The sequence below is a fragment of the Callospermophilus lateralis genome, chromosome 2 (genome assembly GCF_048772815.1).
Source record: "Callospermophilus lateralis isolate mCalLat2 chromosome 2, mCalLat2.hap1, whole genome shotgun sequence".
Lineage (NCBI taxonomy): Eukaryota > Metazoa > Chordata > Mammalia > Rodentia > Sciuridae > Callospermophilus > Callospermophilus lateralis.
Genome location: NC_135306.1, coordinates 122,743,840 through 122,769,689, shown reverse-complemented (window position 1 = coordinate 122,769,689; position 25,850 = coordinate 122,743,840). Strand labels below are relative to the sequence as shown.

The window sequence follows — 25,850 nt, the reverse complement described above, 5'->3', positions numbered from 1 at the left end:
TATAAAATATTCATGTTTCAAGGTGCTGCCTTTCTACTAAAGCCTGCAAACAAGGCCAGCCTCTTCCGGAGCCTTGATTTCTCCACCCCCTCTCATCTGTGCATGGTTGACTCCTTGTCATCTTTCTAAGCCCCGTCCTCCCAGCAAGCCTTCCAGACAGCCCTCTGCAGCTTCCAGATATTGATTTCTCCCACACTGTGCTGGCTTCTATCATGCTATTGTTTTACCTCCCAAATGTGTGTGTGTCCTCTTCTCAAGAGCGAACTCCTTTAAGAACCAACCTGGATTTGACATTCATGTCAGTCTCCCCAGGATCCAGCACATGCTGCACATACCCTGACATTTAATCGATATTTCTAATGAGAACAAATGTATGGCAACATTATGATAATTAGAGAAATAGATGAGACACAGTCTTTCATTTGAAACAAACAGATGAAAGAGAACCAATGATGATGATGATGATGATGATGATGATGATGATAATCATCTTTTGGCCTGAGCAATACCCTTCTCTATATAATGGTGCAGGCCTTCTGACAAAACATGAAATGAAGAAAGAGGTCTAGGCAGAGGATGTTGACTATCTTTTGGTTCATAAGTACGCATACTGGGGAGGAACGAGCTCATGTGAGAAATAATCCACAAGATATGGAGAAAATACTGTACCATCTACATAGAAGGATATTATACCTTCATCCTGAGAGCCTTTACTGTGTGTGTGTGTGTGTGTGTGTGTGTGTGTGTGTGTGTGTGCCCACGCACGTGCATGCATTTGCTTGTGCTATGTGAGGTATGGAGGTGGTAGTTTTGCCTTAGGGTCGAGAGAGGCATATCTGACCTTGAAGGAGGTATGCATTTTACTACAGAATCAATGTGAAATTAGTCATCTCAAAGTTCTCACCTGTCCCTTCAAGGGAATGGCTTATTTGTACTCAGTCTCCTATTTTGGAGACCCTCTGTTATCCACATTCTCTGTCTGACAGTTTTCCCATCCAAAGGATAAAGATGTCCTTGTCCACTCTGCTCAAGAAGCCCATTTCTTCTCCACTGCTTGGACTTCAGTTTCCTTGGGTCTTCAGGTGCTATCAACAGTTCTCTCCTTGAATGATTGAAAAAGCCTCCTAATGGGCTCTTCTGCCATGCTATGTCCTCTATATGTTGCAAGAAGCCTCTTTATTTAGTCGATTAAATGAAAAAAACACAAATACCAGCCTCAATTTTTTCCACACTTTTTCTTTCTCCCTTCCTTTCTTCCATCTCTCCTCCTCCTCCTTCTTCTAGTGGTGATTCTTGATAATTGATAACTTTTAAATTCCTTGGCTTCAATATATGACTTTATAAATTGGTCCAATGGTCTTCTTCAGCTTCATGAGCTACCACTAAAACTCAGACCTGAATTTCTCCAATTACATTGAGCATCTCACCTTTCTTTCTCAATAACAGACCTTGTCATGAAATCTTAGTGTCGTACATGCAGCTCCTTTTGTGTGGAGTGACTTGCTACTTTTCACCAGGAAAATGCCCATCCTTCAACATGCAGGGGGAACATCCTCCTTTCTACTGGTAGTACTAGAGTACTGAACAAGTCTTAGTAAAAGTACTTACCTCCAGGATTATGATTTGGCGATTTACCCATCCACCCTTTTCCAGAATGTAAACTTTTCAAGAGTAGGCACCACACCTGACCTATCTGACTAAGTACATAGCATGGTTCTTGCCATGTAGGACACAAGCCCTCACTGTTTGGGGGAATAAATAAAAGTACAAAGAATATAAATCCATTATGAACAAAGTCAACTTTAATATGCTGTTCAGGAAGACTTGAAGTGATCTTTTCATATCATGCATTAAGTAGAGTTTGAAGGGCTTGGGCTTGGAATCTAATGGCCTTGGGTTTCTTTGTATCTATGGAAATAGGCATTCTAAGTTCCAGTGGCACATATAAAAGTGAGCTTGTTGCCTCAGGGCTCCATGGGGCCCAGTGGCTGGCACTGAGGCTGGGAGGCAGCCCCCAGACTGGTGAGTGGCTGTACCTCTTTGAGAGGTGAATGAGTCTGAGCAACACACCAAGTCGTGAGGAGCAGCCGTGTCATCAACAGAAACCAGCTCCAGTCAGCCAGTGAACCATCTGATGCTTTCTACCCATCTGGCCTCCCTGGGCCCATGCCATGCTGATCACTGTGTACTGTGTGCGAAGGGACCTCTCTGAGGCAACCTTCTCCCTCCAGGTCAGCCCTGACTTTGAGCTTTGCAACTTTCGGGTCCTTTGTGAGCTTGAGTCTGGAGTCCCCGTCGACGAGATCCAGATTTTCCACATGGAGCGAATCTTGGCAGACGACCACTATTCCCTGGGCTCCTATGGACTCAAAGACGGCGATGTTGTTGTTTTACTTCAAAAGGATAATGTGGGATCTCGGCCTGTAGGACGGACCCCAAACCAGCCCCGAGTAGATTTTGGTGGGACTGCAGTGCCTGGGACTTCAAACTCTAGGCAACAGCACCAACACCAACACCAGCACCAGCACCAGCACCAGCACCAACACCAGCACCAGAAACGTGCATCATCTGTACAGCAGTCCCATGGCCTGGCCTCTGGAGAGAAGATGACTTCTTCTTCTCAAGGTCTGGACAGCCCCACTTTAATCCGCAGTATGCTGCTTTCCAGTCCTCACGATCTGTCCCTGCTGAAGGAACGCAACCCAACCTTGGCGGAAGCACTGCTCAGCGGAAACCTTGAGACATTTTCTCAGGTCTTGATGGAGCAGCAAAGGGAAAGATCCTTGAGAGAGCAAGAGAGACTTCGCCTCTATTCTTCGGATCCATTTGATCTGGATGCTCAAGCCAGAATAGAAGAAGAGATTCGGCAGCAGAACATCGAAGAAAACATGAACATAGCAATGGAAGAGGCCCCCGAGAGTTTCGGACAAGTGGCAATGCTCTATGTCAACTGCAAAGTGAATGGATATCCTTTGAAGGCTTTTGTTGACTCAGGAGCCCAGATGACCATCATGAGTCAAGCTTGTGCTGAGAGATGTAACATAATTAGGCTGGTGGACCGACGATGGGCCGGAGTTGCTAAGGGAGTGGGCACACAGAGGATTATTGGCCGCATTCATCTGTCTCAGATTCAAATTGAAGGTGACTTCTTACAATGCTCTTTTTCCATTCTCGAGGAGCAGCCCATGGACATACTTCTAGGACTAGATATGCTCAGGAGACATCAGTGTTCCATTGATTTGAAGAAAAATGTGCTGGTGATTGGAACCACTGGCACACAGACTCACTTCCTTCCCGAGGGAGAGTTACCCCCCTGTGCTAGGCTGGTAAGTGGAACTGGGCAAGAGGAGTCTTCAAATAAGGAAGCACCAGATAAAATGAAACGTTCAGTCATGGATTCAGGACGCAAAAAGCATTGAAGCAGGTTATAAATATGCTACCATCTTAAGGGAGCCTCAGGTCCTGGGAGATTATAAACATGAGCTCACTGGCAATGCAATCATTAAAAACATCAGTAACAACTAAACCCGGCCTCAGATTAAGTTTTCAGATGGGTAAATGTAAATCATAGCTTGATCCTGCCCCTCTCTTCATTTCCCTTACTCAGAATCAATGAAGCTCATCCTGGAAAAGCCCTGGAGGTTCCTGGTGGTTTCAGATAATCCATGAAAAGGAAAACCAGCCTCTTCTGTCAAATATAGGGTGGCCTGTCCAAATGAACTGCTATTTTGCAGAAGTCTCTAAGAAAGTCACTATTAGGCATTTACACAAAACTATTTCATGTCGGCACTAGTCATTATTTTATATTCAGAGAAATATGTCTATTTTAACAGATCTTGTTTGGGAAAGGTATGAGAAATGGTAGAAATTATGCTCTTGAGTTGCTTAATATTGATAAATGTCTATTTGGGGCAGCAGGAAGGCCAATTAACTTACAATTTATATCTTCCCTTCCTCTGGATTCCCCTGGAGTCATGCTTACTAAAATCCACTCCTAAAGGCTATTTTTGACACACTTAAAAGCGGAGTTTTCTGATATCCTAGAATAATTTTCTTTTTCCTGCACTCAAGGAAAATGCAGTTGTAAAACAATTAATGAATTATTATTTTTAATTATGGTATTACTTAGTAGCTTAGTGGTTGCATAGTGGTTAAAATGAGAGATAGGGCCAGGAAAGGTCTAGAGTCCTAATACTTATTTCAATATTTGAACTAGATCATCTAGTTTAAAATCTGGTTCATACAAAGGGTTTCAGTGTTAAAATAACATTTTGGAGATTTCTGAGTAAGAAGACCTCTTAGGCCTCGTTCGGTTCTATGATCCATTCTGAAAAACCTACTATACATTGATCCTATTGATACTGGAAATTACAATATTATAGACTAAGTTGTGATCCTTGGCTAAAATACCTGAAGGAAAGGTTCGGTTGCCTGTGTGGCCATCAGATGTAGGGGAAAATATTTGTGGACAATTATTTATCATTAGAAAAACAGATTCAAAGTCAAGAGCTTACTTTCTGATCCTAGCTCTTTATTACTTATACAATCACCTATTTAACAACTCAATTCCCCATCTATGAATTGGTTAAGAGCATGCAGATACTTTTCAAGTGTTAAAACTGCATTATGATCTAGAGTATTCTTTGAGTCATTTGACTTTACCGAGAAGATGTAAAACTACTTGAAGCAATCCCTAAAAGGCATAGGAAAAAAATCCTCTCCTATAATCACCATAACCCCTTTTTGATTTAATTCTTGGGGATACTGTCATCTTCCTTTAGAATTAGCACGTTCCTTCCAGAAGCCACTGGTTCCCCCTGTCCCCTGCTTTCTTCCTTGGAGGTATTCCATGCATACAACCTTCAATCCTGTCTACACTTGCTTCAAAACTCACACCAGTAGAACTGCTAAAAATGACCAGATGGACAGACTTCTTGTGTACTTATGTTTGTAATTAAGTACTCAAAACAAATGAAATTAATAACAAATGGAAGATGCTCAGAGGAACATCAGGGGTAAGCAAAGTGGTTATAAGTTTATGAAAATATGACCTGAAAAAATCAGGGATTCTTTTTTTAATTTTTTTTTAGTTATAGATGAACACAATACCTTTCTTTTATTTATATTTATGTAGTGCTGAGGATCGAACCTAGTGCCTCACATGTTCTAGGCGAGCACTCTACCACTGAGCCACAACACTAGTCCCAAGGATTCTTTTATAGATGAAAACATGCAAAATCTTTAGCCTTTCATTTTGGATTTAATTTTTTGTTCCACTTGTGCAAAACATACCTGATTTGCATATGTTACAATATCAAATAAAAGATTAGTATATGGCCTATCAGGATGTGTGGCCTATAAAAGCCAGTCTAATAGTCACAAAATCCTTAAGGTAAAAGACAGTTTAGATGACATGCAGTCTGACCACATGCTGCGGGTCATCTCAGAGAAACATCATTCTGAGGTAGTTATAATGATTCAGGACAAGTGTCAAGTTTAATTCTGTCCAGTTTTGAGCTGAATTCTATTATCTCATAACTTTCAATAAATTGATATTCATTCTTCCTTCTGCCAAGAATACATTTAATTTTTCTGGCATGAGGCAACCTTTTCCATGTATGAAATTAGTATTATCCTACATAGGATTTTTTGTATGCTTTCTCCAGATTCTTTAACTGCTCTTCATAGAAAAAGTTTCTTCTCTTCAAAAATCTCTTGGTCTTTCTATTTCACTTTTTAAAATATTACTTGAGTGAACAGATGATTAAATTAAAAACACTTTTATTGAATTGAAAAGCAAGGACCTCAAAGAAAAAAATCAATAAACAGTGAATTAATTAAGCAATGCTTTTAAAAAAATCATTCTCTTATGAAATCATTCTCTTACAAATGAGAAAGTATTCTAAAAATTTGTTTCTTGAATTTAAAATCTTAATGCATTTCTATGCACATTTGAAAGAGTCTTAATCAAATAAATTTTAAATGTATTAGGTCTGATAAAAAAATGGAAGCTTTTGCTTGTATTCTACATAAAATAGGTACTCTGCAAGTACTTTATATATATTACTATTATTAATCTTCAAGATAAACTCCCAAAATAGTTACCATTAACTCCATTTTGTGGATGGGGAATTCCATGCTCAAAATTGTTCAAAACATTCAAATGCCCCAAAATCTGTTTTATAAACATTTCTTTTACAACAGCCTAAATTTTGCATTGCTACTCAATTAAACACAAACATACACACACACACACATTCACTCATTCATATATTTATTCATTTTGCAGGGGAGGGCCAGTGATTGAACTCAGGGGCACTCGACCACTGAGTCATATCCCCAGCCCTATTTTATTTCATTTAGAGACGGGGTCTCACCGAGTTGCTTAGTGCCTCACTGTTGATAAGGCCGGCTTCTAACTCACGATCCTCCTGCCTCTGCCTCCCAAGCCGCTGGGATTACAGGCATGCATCACTGCACCTGGCTATTTCATACATTTATATATAAAGAACTAAAATTTTAAAAAATTCTAGAAATAATATGAAATATTTTATCCTTTCCTAATCTCTTTACTTAAAAAATTATATCCTACCAAGATATCTGCAGCACAATTTATAAAACACTGACTGACCTACTACATTGCCCAATTCAATCTTTCTGATTTTAAATTCTAAATTCTTTCCACTAGGTAAATTTTTTGCTTCAGTCTTATTATTTATAAAAGGTAAAAATTTCTTATGAAATCTAATTTTGTGGAAACCAGTAAGCTACTAGCAATAAAAATGACAATGGAGTAGCAGTCAGAATAAATTCCACAATTATTTACTGAATACTCATGAAATAAGCCCTGTGATATGATTTTATAAATATGGAAGCACAGGAAGTTACAGGTTTAGACCTCAAGGCAATTATAACCTAGTGAGAACAGGAGATAGACTTGTAACCAACAGAACAAAAGGCATGGGCATGAAATTATTCATATGCTGGTACAAAAATAATAATTTTATTTTAGGGTTATTTTTAAAATAAGCAAGCCAGTAAATGCACTTCCAATATGTGTAAAATGTACATCACTAACACTAAAAGAAAACTTATTCTCCTCTTAAAATTTTAGGCTGCTAACATACAACTTGTAAATATCTACAACTGGAAATTTACTACCCAGAAAAACAAATTGTCATTTTCTTTCTTCTTCTTAGAAGTTACAGTAAAGTTGGTCATATGATGAAATAGATCTACCTTTTTAAAATAACAAGCCATTTTTTAAAAATCCATTGAAACATTGGTTTCACTTAATGCCCCCTTAATCACCTATTTTTACCCAAAAGAAAAATCACTTTTGGGATAAGCATGTGTGTCAATACTACAGCAATGTTTTCTACTGCAGTTGGGTTAGAAGACTCGTATTATTAAAATTAAGTAGAACATATATATAATCTTAATCTCCTTCTTAAAATATTAGGTCACAAAAGTTCTTGTTTCTAAGTGTAATTCACTCCCCAAAGAGAAAACATAAATGGATGATTGCATGTATGAATTCATCTTCATCGTGGGTACAAAACCTTGTCCTTTTAGTTAAGAGAATATTGTATTTCCTTTGGAATGTCAATTGTAAGAAGGTCATTTGCTGACATCAACATTCCATAAAGAAACCTTTGAGTAAATGATTAGAGTGCTCTGGGATTCGCACCAGGAAACTGTTAGTGAAGATATTAATCAATGCTAACATTCCTAGTTGTGCTTTGAAGTTAGCAAGAGTCTGAAAAACCCATGAAGAGGCACAAAGTTAAAGATGGGTAGAGGAATAAGAAAGAAAGAAAAAAGGAAAAGGGAGAAAAATTGTGGTTGATTTTAATGGGTTCTTAGTTTAAATACTGTTTTATATGGAGGGTGGGTGGGCCAAGGGTAAAACCACAGGTTATCAACCATGGGTCAGCTATCATTCCACCACACTTTATTATTTTATCCCACAATAGAAAACTGTATAAAAACAAAAATATTTTTATTACTTTTATACCAGAGTCTGAGTCAACCTTACTTTTGAACCCCAGCTTGTTTCTTCGCCTGGGACCACCTGTTAGAATCTCAGAATTTCTAAGACTCTCTTTAACAGGGAAAAGGAGAAGAGCCTTTCTGTGCATTCCTCATGTTCCTCACAGGATCCATTCCTTGGGCTGCAGAGGTGGGTACTCCTGGGATGGCTTTGTCTCCTAGTACGGCAGTAAATGTGTTCCAGTGACTATTTCCCTTCTTCCATCCTTGCTTCTTTCATTTTTTTTTCTTTTTCTGAAGATGTTTATGAATCCAGTTTTTCTATATTTCTAACTAGTAAATATTATTTTAAGAACATCCTCAAGAAAAAAATCACAAGGTAATTTCCTCCTACATTAAGGTCCATAGAGGGCAATGTGGCTATGCTTCAGGTGAAGATGAATGGTACATTTTTCTCCTGTTAATTGATGTATTGATGATGCATCCAAATAAAATAGACAACAAGTACCAATGTGGGCACATTCCAGCTGAATAATCACTTAACCCCATCAAATTCTTCCCATACAACATCAATCACCATCCTGAAATCCCTATCAGAGCTAAACTATAGGTATGAAAGGTACCATTTTTGGTACTGAGCTTTCTCAGTAAAGCAACCAATTTCTGGTATCAACTGGTACTTTGAGCTATAACCAGGTATATCAGAGAACTTATCATTTCATCAAAACTTGACCTGATTTTTATATAAAAAACATGCAACTACATCACACAGCGATAATAGGATCATCTTCATAAAATTGGAATATGTTCTAGGTTAACAATATATTTACATGTATAGATTTGAATATAAGTAATCTTTTAAAAATCCTTGAAAATCCCTTTAATAAAGTTGTCAAATATTCTTATTGTATAATATCAGTCACCATTCTGAAATTGTAGTCTATCAGAACTTTATTACAAGGATCCCTTGGGATAAAGAGGAAAATCAAAATTATATCAATTCACATAGTTTCCCTTCAAACTCAACATATGTCTAGGAATGACATGTCTAAAGTCGTCAAATATTCTCTCTAAGGGTGATTTAACTAATGTTTACAGGGGCCAACTTTTCCCAGTTTGCCTGGGACTATCTGGTTTAAAACAGATATTCCTGTTTTCTGGTAAATCCCTCAGTCCTGGGCAAAACAGAATGGTTGCCTATTCTACAAATTTTGAAAACAAATTTTAATTTAGATGTTCACAAGCATGCTATGTACCTCTAAAAAAGGAAGCAAATTTAATAGGCCCGAATGATCAATGATTCACATGATTGGTATATATCCAAATATTGAAAGTAGAATGTCCTAATGATGTATTTGTATAGAAGAGAGAACCTTATTTAAACTCATTCATCACTCATTTCTAGACTGGAAAGCTAATCATTTTAAACATTATAAGGGGGAAACATTTTAAAGGAAATACTGAAAAAATTTAATCAAAGTACTGTATATTTTTTTTAAGAAAGTTCACACTATAGCTGAAGCTGAAGAATCTAATTTTGAAAACTTCTTGGAAATGGCATATATTTATTCAACTAAAAATGATAAGAGTAGAAAATGAAAATCAGAAAGTGGGGACAGAATATACCAAAAATAAACACAGTATTTAAATAATCTATGAACTTGGATTATCCTGGAAAAGCACTGATAGAATTATTTGATATGCCCCAATGGATAGGGATAGACTGAATTTGTCTCAAACCTGTTGTCCTAGGAATTTCCAAGGAATTTGTCCTAGGTTTTGGGTTTTTCCAAGGAAATATCTGAACAATAGAGTACAAATTTCAGAAAAAAAAAATGAGCCGGTTTTTGATAAACAGATGTACTTATGAACAACACATGATGCTTAGAAGCATCAGCTTTTCTGAGTGAGAAGGAGAAGCACAGAGGCTGATGATTCTACAGATCTGTCAGGAGTCTAGGAACTGTGAGCAGGGAGGGGAAATTGTAAACAGACTGTCACGTTGCCATGGAAGCAGGGGTCCAAGAGCATCCTAAGGAAAAACAAGTCAGCCAACAACATCCAGTTTGCCAAACAATATAAGAAAAGCAAAATGGCAAAGTCAGACCTGTACTCTGCCACTGGAAGGGCAACAAACCAGGGAGAAGGGGTAGTTCTCAGGGAATTGGAGAAGAGTGGCACAGAGAAGCAGAAGACATCATGGGAACGTCTTTTGTTACTATAGTTGAGCCAGGTCTACAATTAAGTTTAATAACTTCATTGGTAGTCTACCTCATCATGAGTTTAGAATTAAACGGTATTAAGAAAAACTTATATAAATATTCTGGAGCCAGGGCTGTAGGCTTTATTTGATCAGAAATAACTGCATAAATTAAAACAACAGATGAGCAGTTGGGGTGAAACAGAAACAAAGATATTCTCGGTTCAAACACTGCCAACTACCATCACTTAGACTCCCAAAGCAATAATTGACAGAAAACAATCTCACTGACGATGCCATAGCTATAGGAGTCTAGGTCCCCATATGGCAAGGTCTGTGCTGTCAAAGTCTCACCACGTGACCACTCCTAAGTGTCTGGTCTGAAAATGTCTTCACGAGCACAAGAAACCAAAGCAGTGCATGCTCTATTTTAGTGAAGTGTTCAATAACAAATCTGTTCAAACTTTATGTATGAAAATTATAAAAACTCTTCTCAGTGATTTGGCAAAAATTCCAAGTAAGAATTATGAGAATGTACTTTTGAATTTTCCATGTGAAAACTTTCAAAACCTGTTTCATATTATGAAGAAGTGCTATAAAGGTACATGTTGAAATTCCAAATTTCTGTTACTTTATAACTTTCAATAGTTTTGTGAAGGTGTGAAAACTTGGCAGTAACAAAATGGGTGTATTAAAATCGGTTCTAAGAGTAAGTTCTTCATTCATTCATTCTTCAGTGGACATGACAGAATGGGTCAAGGTGACTGAAACAGACTAAATGTATTATGTTCATTCATAGATGGCCAAATCATTAGAGTCCTTAGCAAAGGGTAAATATGTTATATATATTTGATAGTAAATGAGAAGCCATTGCTACCAAAATACAAGTGAATAATCTAGTAAACATTTTTGAGGGGACCACTGAGACTCCTGTACTCTCTATATACCACCTCATCTCTACAAGCTGAAAGGAATTCTCCTGTGGGGACATTTTCTATATTACAGTTTTCTGTATTGTGGTAAATTTACTTGATCCTCTAAAAAAGCACAGATATTCAAAAACCCTGTTCTTTGGAGATCATGACTTCAGGTAGCTGGTAATATTGTGGACTCAGATAAATCTGATCTACTAAGTATAAATGAACATTCAATTACAAACAGAAAATATTCAAACATTTAATTTCCTAAGAACACATAAATGACCATAAAAGCAAACAGATAAAGCTAAATATTATAATCACAATTCTAATTCTGCCATTCATTCTTCTGCTCTCTTCTTCCATTTATAGCAAAGTGAGTTCTTTGAACTTGCTCCTGTTCTGTGTCCTAATTCACCTGAAACATTCTGCACCTTTCTGTTCCTTCCATGGTGTCCATTTGAGTGGAAAGGGATTTACACAAACCAAAATCAGTGGAAAGTTACCAAACCCTAGATAACTAGAGTAGACCTGGATGTTTTACTTTACAAGTATTCTAAGTCACTTCTGGTCGACAAATAAACCTTTATCATTCCCAAAGATACCTTGTTTTCAGGACACAACACAGTTTGAGAATACACTGAGACATCAGTCCAATCAGTGGCAAGTCACACATTTGCTCACTTTTTAACTAGATACCGAGTTACACTGCATAAGGCACTGCTGCAGGGATTGCAAAAACAGCACTGCTCAAGGATGACAAAGAAGTCATTCTCCCAAAGTTTATTTCCCAATGAAAGTTTCAAAATATTTAAAAATAATAATGATAATACCTACCACTCATGTAGCACTTAGCAGGTGAGTTGTTTATTTTAAGCATGTTATACATTTTAACTCATATCTATAACAACGTAAGTGTTAAAGGGCATCTTCATTTTAAAGATGAGGGCACTGAACAATGGAGGTTAAGTGACATGTCTCAGGTCACACAACTAGTAAGTGGCTGGCTGCGTTCTGGAATTTGGCATCTAGCATCTAGGTGCTTTATCACTCTATTATATTACCTCTCAATGAGAGTACGTAAATCGATGTTTAATGTGAAGTACAGATATGTTCTAAGGTTAATAGTAAAGCAATATAATGTAAAATAAAGTGACAGAAACAGGAAAGACACCAATCAGATAAGAGAGTCAGGGAAGGATGCTCTGAGGAGAAACATGGATGATGAGAAACAGAATTCTTGGGGAGATGTAGGCCAAGAGCATTTCCTACAGAAGGAGAAACCACTGTAGCAGGAGTCAGCAAGGAGTGACAAGGAAGAGCAAGAAGGCCAGCAGTTAGGGTGAAGTAAAGAATAATCTAGAAGACGCTTGATTACGTAAGGGCAGTTGTAAATGAGGGGTTGGATTTCATTCCAAGTGTTCTGGGAAGCTATTTGAGGGCTGTAAGAAAGGCAGAATCATTTTTTATTTCTTTTTTAAAAGCTTTCTCTGGTTGCTTGGCTAAAACTGGAAGGGCAGAGGACTGGACCCGATATCTAGTATCTGTAGGTTGTGCAGAGAAAGAGGAATGAGAAAAGGAGTCAAGAAAGAGTAACCAATGAGATAGGAGGGAATTTTAAAAGCATGCCAGAGAAGCCTAGTGAAGAAAACGTTTCCCCAAGAATGTTGCGGGTACCACATCAAACAGGTTGGGACATTAGGACAGAAAGGAGCACAGATGGCAGGCAGAGGCCATTGGGTACTTTGGCAAGAGTGGCTTGTGAGGATGGTGGGGGACCCTATGGTCCAAAGTGGGTTCAGGAGCCAACTGAATTATAGGAGGTGGGACAGCAAGCACTAACATTCTCTAAGAAAGAGTTCTCTCAGGAAACCACAGAACATCATGGCAGATGAAGCGGCCAAATGGGCCATGAGAGAATTTCTGTTGAGACAAAGGTAGCTCAGTATGTAAAAATGTTAATGGTGAAGATCCAGTGGGGAGGGAGAGACTGAAGCTGCAAGAGAAACCAAAACAACTCAAGTAGCACTCCTTGCACAGGAGGGAGGAACTGCATTGCAGATAGGAATGAGAAGCCTTGGTTGCTAAGAGGAAGGCGGACAGAGCACCCGGTGCAAGTGTGGGCAGGCTGGCAGGTTTGGTAGTGTGCGGATGAGATTGTCTTCTGTCTTCACTGTACAGGAAGAAGCAGGGAGTGAGGAGATGTGGGCAGTACTGGGGACTGAGGAGTAACAGAAGGTACCCGACAGCCCTTACAGAGCACAAGAAACCAAGTAGGAAATGGTAATTGAATATTAGACCAATCCTGAGGGTTCGTTTGAGATTCTAGTCCAAAATGTGTAATTGAAACTAGCTCTGCTGACAGAAGGAGCATTGGATGAGTTCTGGTACTGATTTACCACTTCCTGGACATGTGCTTTAGGCAAGGCCCTGACCTCTCCAGCCTCATTTTGTTCATCAAGTAAAGTGAGAGCTGCCACACTTGAGATGCCTAGAAATGTGTGGGGAACTCTGGGCTGCCCTGGGACTGCCAGCTTTCAGTGCTCCAAATACAGAGGTTCTCGATGGCCTTTAGTGGATTGAAGAATCCTGGAGACAAATAACTACCCCTCCCAAATCTCCATGGTCCCCACCCTTGTCAAGAAAGACAGGATCACAGCATCATACCCAGGGCCTCCCAACTCTTAGACACTGATTATAACCTTAGGTGCATATTTTGGGGGAAAGTACTTATGCTCATATAAACCATGCATCCACTTAATTCACCACTATTAATCCTCACTCTTGTCTCCCAAAGTATTTTTTTAGACTAAAAAGAGGTTGTTTGTCAGACAAAATGAACAGAAGTTGAGTATACCCTTGTTATTTCCTCAGGCCTTAGAGATACTAATGAGCCGTGGTACACTCCACAGATTACAAACAATGAAAGGAAGAGCTGGCATGGGGTAATCCAGAAATAAAAACTTAGCCCTCTATTACTATGGAAATCATTGTCATTATCTATTAAACATAAGTGCTGCCAGCAATAACAACCAAATGTAGAAAGAAAGTTTGGGTCTCAGGTGTCACCAATATGGTGTTAGATAATATCTTACTACCATAAAATGAGAAAAATTAATCATAATTGTATTGACCACAAGGCCTCCAACATGAATTGAGAATTAGTTGACAAGGACAGGGCAATTATTAAAGGCAATATATCAAATTCGACTCAAATGATCAGTGGGGTGCAGCAAGCATTGCTGTTAGTGACCTTTCTGGTTGACACCTTCATTAATGATGTGTAAGAGGAAGCATGTGAATAGATTTTCAAAAATGACTCTTCCCTGGAAGCTGCTCCAAGAGCGAGCTTCCAATGTCACAGTAACACTGTAAGTGGAAACAAATCTAGAGGTTCCTGGGAAGAAACAAAATCCTAGGAAGGCAACAGTATGGTGAGATAACCAGACAGACAAATGGACACAATTCTAGATGAAAATCCTTAGTAATAAGATGGTGAGTTCTGACAAACAAAATCAGCAATTAAGCACTTCTCTAACAGTTTTATTATTGACATTTATTGGATAAAAATGCCTGCCAGATATTAGAAACTACTGTTTCATTTGTAGAATATAAACAAATATATTGGTACAAATATGTAACCAGTGTGTGTTTTTTTTTTTAATTTTCAGTAAAAAATTAAAAACAAAACAAAACGTTTTTCTGGTACAATTTTAAAATTGAGGTTAAATTTACCTAACATAAAATTAACCATTTACAAGTGAACAATTCTGTAGAGGTTAATATATTCATGATGTTTTGCAATTACCTCCTCTACCTAGTTTCAAAATATTTACAGGGCTCCAAAAGGAAATCCAGTGCACATCAAGCAATGGCTTCATACTCTCCTCTGCTCCTTGCCATCAACCTGCATTTTCTCTCTATGGGTTTATGTATTTTGGATATTTCATTTCATAGGATCATACGATCTGTGACTTTTTGTATTTGGCTTCTTTCACTTAACATAATGTTTTCCAGACTCAGCCCTGTCATAGCAAGAATCAGTACTTTAATCTATTTTGTGGCTAAAGCCCATGAGCTTTTCAAATGTAATATTAATTTCAAATCATGACATGAACTGGCATTCCAGTTCTGAGTGGCAGCAACAAATAAAGTCCATAGAAATTTAGCTAAATAGATCCAAAGCTGACTAATAGAAATCTTAAGGAAAGAAGAGCAAAAAACACCTCATTTAATCAATTTTATAACCAGGATTTCTTCAGGAAACTGAACATGCTATTGTTGGAAAGCCCTGTTTTTAAAAGTGACATTTAGATCTTTACTAATAAGACAATAAGTAAAATACATTAGTTATTAATGAGCTGAAAGTTTTGGAATTTCCTGGCATGCTATCTATGATGTAGGAGATACTCAGTAAATGTCTGTTGAATAAGTGCACACATAAGAAAAAAAAACTGTAGAATTTCAGAATTGCAAGACTCTGTGGGTTTTGTTTGTTTATGTTCAGTTGAGGCTAATATAATGTGATTGACACAGATGCAGGTAGTTGTTTCTGGTTTTAGTATCAATTTTATTGACTCTTGGAGTTATCATGAATTTGTTTCTAAACTGATAGCTGTTAGGTCCGTGGTGGTGACTTTGGGGTAACTTAGTGGCAACTTAGAACAAAGCAGCCTGCGCCGAAAAGAACGTCAATCAGATGCCAGCAGAAATGCCTGTCAATCAGCCAGATCTCCTAACTAACACCTGTCAATCAGCAGGACCTCCTGGCCAATCCTGGAGTTCAGCCAACTCCCCTGACCAACTCCAAGGGAGCAAGGGACCCTAAAAACACCTTTTCCTGTCCCAAGCCCTTCCCTTCCTGCTGTAAGCCCCATAAAAGTCCGGTCGAGCTTCCACACGGTTTCTCCTCAGACCCTTCCCTTGTCCCCTCTGTGGGTCTGATCGAGTTCTGCCCGGGAGTGATATCTCAATAAAGCCTGTTCAGCTGCCTTTTTAAATCTGCTTCCTTTGGTGGCTGCCTGCCTCGCCTGATCTGACAATAGCCTCTCACTCCCATCAATACCAGGGCTTGTAGGACTGGTTGCTTTTGCATGAAATGCCTTGAATAGGCTCTAGAAAAATTCAGAGAAGATCTTTCTTCTTCCTTTTCCAATTTATAGCTTCACCAAAACTTTCTTCCTTCCCTGATAGCTTATCATCAGGAAGACCCTGTGGGGTCTTTAATCTAACGATAGCTAGTATGGAATGTCTGTATTTTATTCAATGTCAGAAGCACAGTGAAGTCCTTTATGTGATAAAATATTAGACTGAAGTGTTACTTTTTATCCTATGGTTTATAAGTTATGCTTTTCCTATTTGGTTCATGGGCTCATGACTTAATTGAACAAATACTTTCTTATTATGAAGCCTGGAATGGTGTGCTCCCCTGAAGAACTGCAGTCTATTGAGCTGAAGTGGAGTAGCAATCTAACTTGATTTCCTAATAATACCTCTGAGGGGAAAAAAACAGGCCCATTTTATACTGCAAGAGTTTGAATACAAAGAAAGAATACTAAGAAGCTTGGAGTCCATTTGCAATGTATAAAGTTTCCTCCAAGGAGGCATTATTTTGTTCTCTTTTGTATTTTAGCAAGTTGGGCAAAGGCACTATGCAAAATAAATGAAACTCAACTCTTTTTTTGTGCCTGTCTTTTCATAGATTGGACTGCAATGCAGTGTGGTCATATTACTTACTTAATTCAAGTGAGATGGCATTAATTACTGCAGAAATTAAGGTTTCTTAAAGAGTTTCTAGAACATAATGCTTCAGACTGATAAACTGTCATGGTTTGAGTGTGTCCCCCAAAACTTTATGTGCTGAAATATAACTCCCACTGTGAGGCATTAAGGAGGGAATTTCAACCTGATCATGGTAGTCAGAGGTGGTGCTTTGGGGAATTAGAGGAAGTCATTAGGGCAAAACCCCCATGATTGAATCTTGGTGGCTTTATAAGAAGGCAGAGAGAGACCAAAAGAGACATATGAATGTTCCCCAGCTCTTGCCATGTAATGTCCTGCATCCATTTGGAACATTACGAACAAAAAGATCACCACCAGATGTATCCCCTTCAATCTTTCATCTTCAGAACTGAAAGACAAAATAAACTAATTTTCCTTATAACTAACTTAATCTGTGGTATTGTCTCAATAGTAACCAAAAAGAGACTAATATATATACTGCTCTTATAAAAATGTGTTAAACAGCTGTAATAGGTTTAAATTAAAGATCAATTATAAATATATGTGTGTGTATATGTGTGTGTACATATATATGTGTGTGTGTGTGTGCATGTGTATATATAATATATAGTATATATAGTATATGTGTGTGTGTGTATATATATATAGATATATATAAAGTCCTTTACTGTAAATTCAGTCATCTGTAAGACCAAATTGCATTCACACAAAAATGCATTTGTGGGGCCAAGTCAACTCTTTGAAATATGGTTCATTGTATTTGTTACACAAAGTACAGAACAAGAGCCTATATATTCAATAGAGTGGGATTTTATAAACATTTGCATAACACAAAGAAATCAAACCAGACATAATGCTGAGACACAAAACAACACATGCTCACTGTAAAATCTGATGAATCTATAAAATTGGATGGAACAATGCCCCAAACTCCTGAGGCTTCCAAAATTCAGGGCAGTCTTCGTCATGATGCTACTTTGCCACAAACCACACATAAAAGAGATTTACAGTCTAGCAAAAAGCAGAACAGAGACATTTATGAAGGTAGAAGATTCATGAATTATAGAAAAAGTAAAAAAGGCCAGCAAAAAAGGAGGCATGATGTTTTCACAAGATAAACTGCTGAAGCCCACAGCAACCATCATTCCAGCACAACACTGTTAGACACACCGGTCAGTTTCCAGAGAGCAAATGCTGACAAACCAAATCACATGTTTACTTCATCACTGGATTTTGACTCTCAGGAACTGATTTCCACAAAGAAGGAAAACTTCATGTTTCTGGTAAATAAAGTTTTGGTAAAATTACAACTGCGTATTTACACAATATCTTTAATAGTTTGCTCAATGTTTTCATCTACACATACCCTGATGACCTTGACTCATGATCATGTATTAGCTACTTAAGTCTGCCCAATGTTGATCAAAGTGATGAAATCTTCTATTTCCCCATTAAACATGTGATCATTTAAGAGAAATAAAGCTATTACAACAAATAAATCAGAAAAAATACTCGCAAAAGCAACACAACACACAGAGAATGAATGGGTAAAGGATACAAAATAATGTTCAACCATACTAGAAATAAAAACAACATGTAGGCAATAGGGTGTCATTTTTAGCATCAGACTGGCAAAATGTTTGCAAAAGATGATAAATAGCAAGGGAGAAAATAAGATAGAGATGGTGGGAAATAAAAGAGGAGAAAAGGAGTGATGCCAAATACAGCTTTCAAATGATTTTGTTTCAGAGGAAGAGAAATAGAACATTAGCCGGTGAGAAATAGAAGAGTAAAGGGAAAAGTATTTACTTGGTTTTAGATGGGAGATACTTGTGTAAGCTGAAATGCCTAAGAAGCTGCTAGGTAATGGGAAACAGAGTAGAGACAAGGAAACAGAGGAGTACCAGATTAAGAACCCTGGGACAGGAGATGACAAACCATCCACATGTGCAGGGAAATGTCTTGGGCAAGAGGAGGGACCACTTCACAAGGAGCAAGGATCAATATTTCAAAGGCTTTGAGCAGGTTCCTTAATGTTTTTAAACCTAATTTCTTTCCTTTAAACTAAGAATAACAATGCCTATCACTTACAATATATAATGCAAATAGCATCATTGTTTTCAATTTACAATTTTAAATACAATGTGTATCTATTCCTCAAGAGGCTTTTACACAGGGGTCTTGCATATTCAAAAGCGAATTTCCAGGGTCAGAGGTGTAGCTCAAAGGTGGGTGCTTGCCTAGCATGCCTGAGGCCCTGGGTTCCATCCCTACCACCTCAGAAACAAAAACAAAAAAACAAAACAAAAAAAGGAATCTCCCTGGCAGAGAATAGGATATGCCACTCCACTGTACCACAAAACACTTGTTCATTTCAAATGATTCATTTATAAGATATTAGCATGACAAAAAGACCAAAATGACAAAAAGAAACAGAATTAGCAGTAGCTAATTCTCAGAAAGAATATTGAGTTTAGAATCACATGGACTGCATTTGAATTCTGACCCTGTGTGTTTCTAAGTCAGTCTTATTCACCTCCACATGTTTGATAGAAAAATATATTTGTTGAGTGAGTAAATAAGTAAAATTTTCTTAACTTTGTTGATTTTCTTAAGGGATTAAGGTGTCAGAGCAGTCCATGAGCTGGGTGTGGACTGTTGCACACAGTAGCCTCCTGAGGGCATAGGTCTGGCATTGGGAACTCCTTGTAGCACTCCTTCAGGGATTGATCACCTGATGCAGGTGAACCTTCCCCTCAAGCTCTGCCTAAGATGCCACACAGCACTTGAGATAAGATTCCACCCTTGAAACCTTACCCCTGCCTTTGATGTACCCTCTTAAATACAGCTCAGGAGCCATTTCGTCTTTGTCTAGTTCAGGAACCCATGTGGACTAGATCTATCCAGGACTTCACTTTTGAAAATATATTTCTAAGTGTTTGTGTTTTATTTTTTGTTAATTATTTGAGATATTAAGATTTCGAGTGGTATTTAGTGTGGCTTGGATTTGTAAGACTAGAAAAACACCGCACCACACGACACAGACCACCAAAGAGGTTTCCGCTTTATTACAAAAGGCTGTGTGTTTATATAGGTCTAAGAGAGGTAGCAGGGGCTGAGGTAGATAACAGGTCGCCCGTTTATTGGCAAGCTCTTCTATATGTCAGTTCCGGAGCCCAAGAAGTTAATTCTAATTGGGGCTAAGGCTTCCCACCAGCAGGATTTGAATGTTGGCCCCAGTGGGAATGTTTCCCGCCAGTGAAAGAAACAAAGAGGAGAAAGAGGGTCGTTAGACGCCACGCTGGGGTTTTTCTCTGGGGTGCATCTGCCGTTATGTTTTCCCAACAGGATTCCTCTGGGCAGAAGAACCCTCCAATGAGACTCTGGTCATCTTCCCCTCAAAACTAAGGTAATTCAAACTCCACTGTTTTACAAGAAACAGAAAGAAATATTGAAGTCAAAATACAGTATATACATAGTTGGATCTATGTAGTAAGTATCACTTTTGGGTAGTAATAGAAAAAAAATATTTCAAGAATTAACAGAAATGTCAAATATTGATTATAATTTTATTATTTAAAAAATCTGATATGTACTATTAAGTTGATCAACTTAAAATATTTCTTACTTGGGAAAACCTCTGTAGGATTTGTGCTACCATGACATAATAGATGCTGGTGTGTTGTCTTTTGGAGGTGACAACTCCAGTGGTACAACATGCAAGAGAAAATACTACTGAAACACAAGCATGGTGGAATTATTGCCATAAAAAGGTTATTTTGAGACTCTCTTCATTCGGATGTACTTTCTTGATGTAAGGGTAAAAAAAAGAATGCCCCCCCCACACACACACTCCGAGTATGTTCTTTTTCACTAACATTTTTTTCTTTCCTTTTAAAATAATTTGCCTAATAATGAGCAAAATCAACAAGCAAACTCAGAATATTCATCCCAAACTCAAAATTAAAAGGTTAATCTATAATCCATGACATAAAATTGCTAAAAATCCCTACTCCAAAACCTATATCTGTTTTAACTTATATAAAACCTATTAAACATAAAATATTTTAAAAATATAAATAAAAAGAGGGACATAATAATCAGCATTCATTTCATATTATGTACAAATATAAATGCATCATATGTCCAAGTTATAGCTTCTCTGTCCTTTAATGTTTGCTGAAAAATGACAGAATATTTAACATGGAGTAGTGTCTTTATATTCAGTTATTCTTTATCTGAACATTTTTAGTGATTTAAGTAGTGTCCCCCCAAAAGATATGTCTAAGTCTTAATCCTTGGTACCTATGTGACTTTATTTGGAAACCTTTACAGACTTAATTAATTAATTAAACCTTTACAGACTTAATTAATTAAAGATCTTGGAATGAGATCATTCTGTTTTTAAGATAGGCCCTGAATCCAAACCAGTCCTTGTTAGAGAAAGGAGAAAGTGATTTGGGACACCGAGACACAAAGGAGAATGGCACGTGAAGACGGAGGCAGAGATGTAATGTAGCTACAAGCCAAGGGGTGCCGAGGATTGTCAGGAGCCTCTAGAACAAGGGGAGGCATGGAGTAGACTGACCCTCAGAGGCCTCCCTCCCCCGCAAGAAGCCAATTCTGCCAACACCTTGCAAACAGCCCCCAGAACTATGAGAGAACACAATTCTGTTGTTTTAAGCCACTTAAGTTTGTGGTAACTTGTTTTAGCAGTTCTAGAATCCAATGCAGCAGTCAAGAAGGAAATAGAATAGAAGCTAACTATTATTGAACCCTAATAATGTGCCAGAAAACATGCAAATTCCTTTGCATTTATTACCTTGTTTAACCTCAGAAAACCTTGGGAAGAAAGTATTATCATTTTTTAACAGAGAAAGAATTAAAGACTTAGAGAAGGGACTTAATTAATTTAAGGTCATCCAGTAATCTGAGGTAAGAGCTGAGATTCAGCTCCCAGAACTGCTTGGCTTCTGAGTTTATTTCCTTTGCTCCAAGCTGCCCTTTCTAAGGTCACCTTACTTTTAACAAGGGATTTTCCACCTTTCACAAAGATTTCTGATGGGGACAGGGTTAGGAGAGTAATTGGAGAAAGGTAATTGGAGAAAATATGTGTCTTGTTTTGCTCATGATCTAGAAATTTAAAAAAACAAAATTTTAAAAATCATCTCATATCACTTTTAGATTCTAACACTAATTATAATTATGGATTAAAGTAAAAAGACTTTTTATTTGAGTGTTACCCAAACCATCATGGCTTAAAGACAAATTCTCCCTTTACAGTATAACAGTGGCATCTAAGAAAAAATACATCATAAAAGTTGCATTTTAAAACAATTATATATTTTCATATTTGTATTTTGATAAAAAGTTTAAGCCAATCATTTCATTCAAAAATTAACTGCATTCTTATTTACTAGCAATGAATACTTTAAAATAAATTTTAAAATTTTTTCTCTAAAACAACATTCTTAAAGTTGAATCTAACAAAATATGTGCAACATTTGTGAGCAGAAAACTACACAGCATTGATATGAAAATTTAACACTGAATTGTAAGATCTAGTATTGTTAAAACACCAATCCTTCATAATTTGATATACAGAAGCAAAAGTCATCCTAATTAAAACCCAACGGGAATTTCTTTTCGGTAAAAATTGACAACATGACTCTATCACTTACACATAAAACAAAGAGCCTGGAAAAGTTAAAATGATTTTTTTTTTTTGTACTAAGGAGTGAACCCAGGGGTGCTTAACTACTGAGCCACATCCTCAGCCCTTTTTTATTTTGAGGCAGGGTCTCGCTTAGTTGCTGAGGCTGGCTTTGAACTTACTATACTCCTGCTTCAGCCTCCTGAGCTGCTGAGATTGATTACAGGCATGTGCCACTATACCCAGTTAAAATGATTTTGAAAGAGAAAATCAAATTTAGAAGTCTGAAACTGATTTCAAAACTCAATATAAAACTGCAGTAACCAAGATACTTTGATTTTAGCAAAGATTCAGCTATATGTATCTGTAGACTACAATAGACTTAAAAAACAGACCCTTAGGTAGGTGGTCAGTTGATTCTTAACAAAGATATAAAAATAATTCAATAAAGACTTTTCCTAAAAAATTTTGAAACAGCATGTGCAAAACTTGAGCCCTTAGAGCCTCACCTTGTACCCAACCAATCATCATCATCATCATCATCATCATCATCATCTCAAAATGGATCATAGACTTAAATGTAAAGCCTATAAAACTTTCAGAAGAAAGCATGGGAAAATATTGTTGTTACAAAGATTAGCCAATATACAAAGTAAAAGATTATTAGAACACAAAAAACAGGAGTCATATAGAAAAGAAATTGAGAAAATATTCTCATCGAATGAAAACTTTTAAAATAATTTCTACAATTCAATGACAAAATAAAAAAATGATCCAATATGAGTAAAAGATCTGAAGATAGTTCATTAAGGAAGAGATTTGAGTGTAACGTAAATACAAGATGCTCAATATCAATCATAGTAAAGGGCAAATTTAAAAAGCAACAATGATATATCAAGATACATCTACTAAATTGACTAAAATGAAACAATTGCACCAACGTAGATAACTGACAAGAAAGAGTGCTAGCAAAGTTCTGGACACCTGGAACTCTCTTACATTGTTGGCATGAATGCAAAAAATCAGTCAATGGAAAATGGTTAGGAAATTTCATGAGGTTAACACATACTTAGCATACCTGCAGAAAGAAATGGCAACAACCAACCTGGACAATAATGTTCATAGTAGCTTCATTCATTATAGCCAAAAGCTGGAAAACCCCAAATGTTCATGGGCATTTGAATAGATAAATGTAATTACAGGTGATTGCCATTCAGTGGAAAAATCACTCAACAGTAGTAAAGGAATATAAATACACATGCCAACATAGATAAATCTGCAAAGTGTTCTGCTAAATAAAGAAGTCAGACACACAGGCTAAACAACGCATGGTCCTGTTTATGTGACACTCATGAAAATGCAAAACAAAAAGACCAGTGTCTTCCAGAGCACGGGGGTGGGTACCCACTTTAAAAAAGCAGCTAGAGACATTTGCAGGTAATAAAAATCTTTTAAATCTTTACTGTGGTGGTGGCTATACAACAGTTCGTATTTATCAACACTTGACCTATATACCCCCAAATGATGAATTTTATTATGGGTAAGTTATACTTCAATAAAGCTGTTTAAAAAAAAATCAATATCCAAAGGGAGTATATTTGTCCGACTGAAGCTTTTTTACTAGAGTAGGGGCGGTTGTTATGTTATTTGATTATGTTGCTGGGACCTGAATCCAGGGCCTCACCCATGCTATTTTCTGAAGTTTTATGAACATTGGTGTGTCTGTGTGTCCTTCAAAAGTCTGAAATCCCTGGGAAAAATGAATATTAAACATTCCTAATGAATGCAATCTAAATATGTATCTTTCGCTGAAATAATAAAGACCTTTTTCTTTTACTGTCAGCACGATCATTAACATATAATTCTTAAACATCTTTATACTTTGATCAGCCATTGTTTTGATAAAATAGACACAAAACACCTCTTTACAAGTGAGATTCCTTTTTCCCCAGATGAACATTCCTCATAAACATTTAGATTGCTACGGTATTATTATTTTGAGATCAGTTACTGCAGATTCAATTCTTTAATTTATTGACCTTTCTCAATTTACATTATGAAAGCTCCCACTTAATATCACTTTTCATATTTTTTGCCCACCCCTTCTTCTCCTCTTTAGAAGCCTGTCTGCCTAAGGAACTTCAACTCACCCTTCAAGACAGCTTGGGCAACCCTCCTTCCTGAATATTCTGCTCCTATATGGCATTGATTTAATAATTTCTCCCCTGTATTCCAGAGAACTTCATCCATTTCCAGGATAGTACCACTATGGCATTTATTTGTCTCTTCTATTAAAATGAGAATGAGGATTCTAGCTTATATATCTTCATTTTCCTAACCCTCAGCAAAGTGCCTTACACCTAGATGTTTCTAAATGTAAGTTTGCTTTGAAATATATCATTTTAAATATCAGTTTTGATTTCACTATATAGAAGATGTGGCCTCCGCAATAGATTGACTTGAATGGGTGATGACCTAAGGAGAGACTTCAGAATAAAATGTCATTTGAAAGACAATATACTAAACCTTACTTGGATTTTTGCTTGCTTGCTATTTATAATGTCAGAATGCCATCCCCAAAACCCAACTAATGGGGGTTTGCATCAAAAGTAGGTGCTATCAGAGCTGTAAAGGACTGTACTGATCCATTACGCTATGAATCACATTTTGAATGTGTCCTGGAACCTTCACATCTAGATCTGGGTTTTGTCCAGATCAGCAACCCACAGAGGATCCAGGCATCCAGGCCTATTTGGGTATAGCTGCACTTTTCCGACCTTGACTCCATTCTGATCCATGTGACCTCCTCCTTCCTGTGCTTTACCAGTCCCTTACACCAGGGAAGCACAGTTTTCTCTATCAGGAAGCTGCCCAGAAGTCTGAAGGAACACAGTCGATAGTGAACCTGGGCACCCATCAGGGGGTTAAGCATGGAGAAGGTATCACTTATTCCCTCTCAACATAGAATGGGGAAGAGCTATAAGATTGCCTCTGAGTTGCTAATTCAGTGTAATTATTCTGCCCATGGTAAAATCCTGCTGAGGATGGCAGCCAAGGGGAAGTCCAACTGGTTCACTAGTAATACTTCTATACACATTTTTGCATGTTCAGCTTATTAGCAGAGTAATACATGCTTAATACCCCCTTTATTAGATGAATGAATGAACCTATTATATATGTGGGCTTTTAAAAACATACTTTGAGATATTAACATACCACAGAATTCACTGACCGAAAGTGTACAATTCAATAGTTTTTCACATTTTATACTACTAATTTTTAAAAATTGTGGTGAAATACGTTTAATATAAAATTTTACCAATTTTAGTGCACACTTCAGTGTGTA

General features: G+C 37.3%; 2 protein-coding genes across 4 annotated transcripts in view; one reads left to right on the top strand and one right to left on the bottom strand.

Annotated features, from left to right (window-relative positions):
- Positions 1-25,850, bottom strand: part of Pdgfd (platelet derived growth factor D) — a 226,231-nt gene that overhangs the window by 109,168 nt on the left and 91,213 nt on the right. The gene's annotated exons all lie outside the window — the stretch shown is intronic.
- On the top strand, positions 2,172-3,419 carry Ddi1 (DDI proteasomal shuttling factor 1). Its single transcript, XM_076843821.1, has one exon. It carries the CDS (start codon positions 2,172-2,174, stop codon positions 3,417-3,419), a length of 1,248 nt encoding a protein of 415 aa, XP_076699936.1.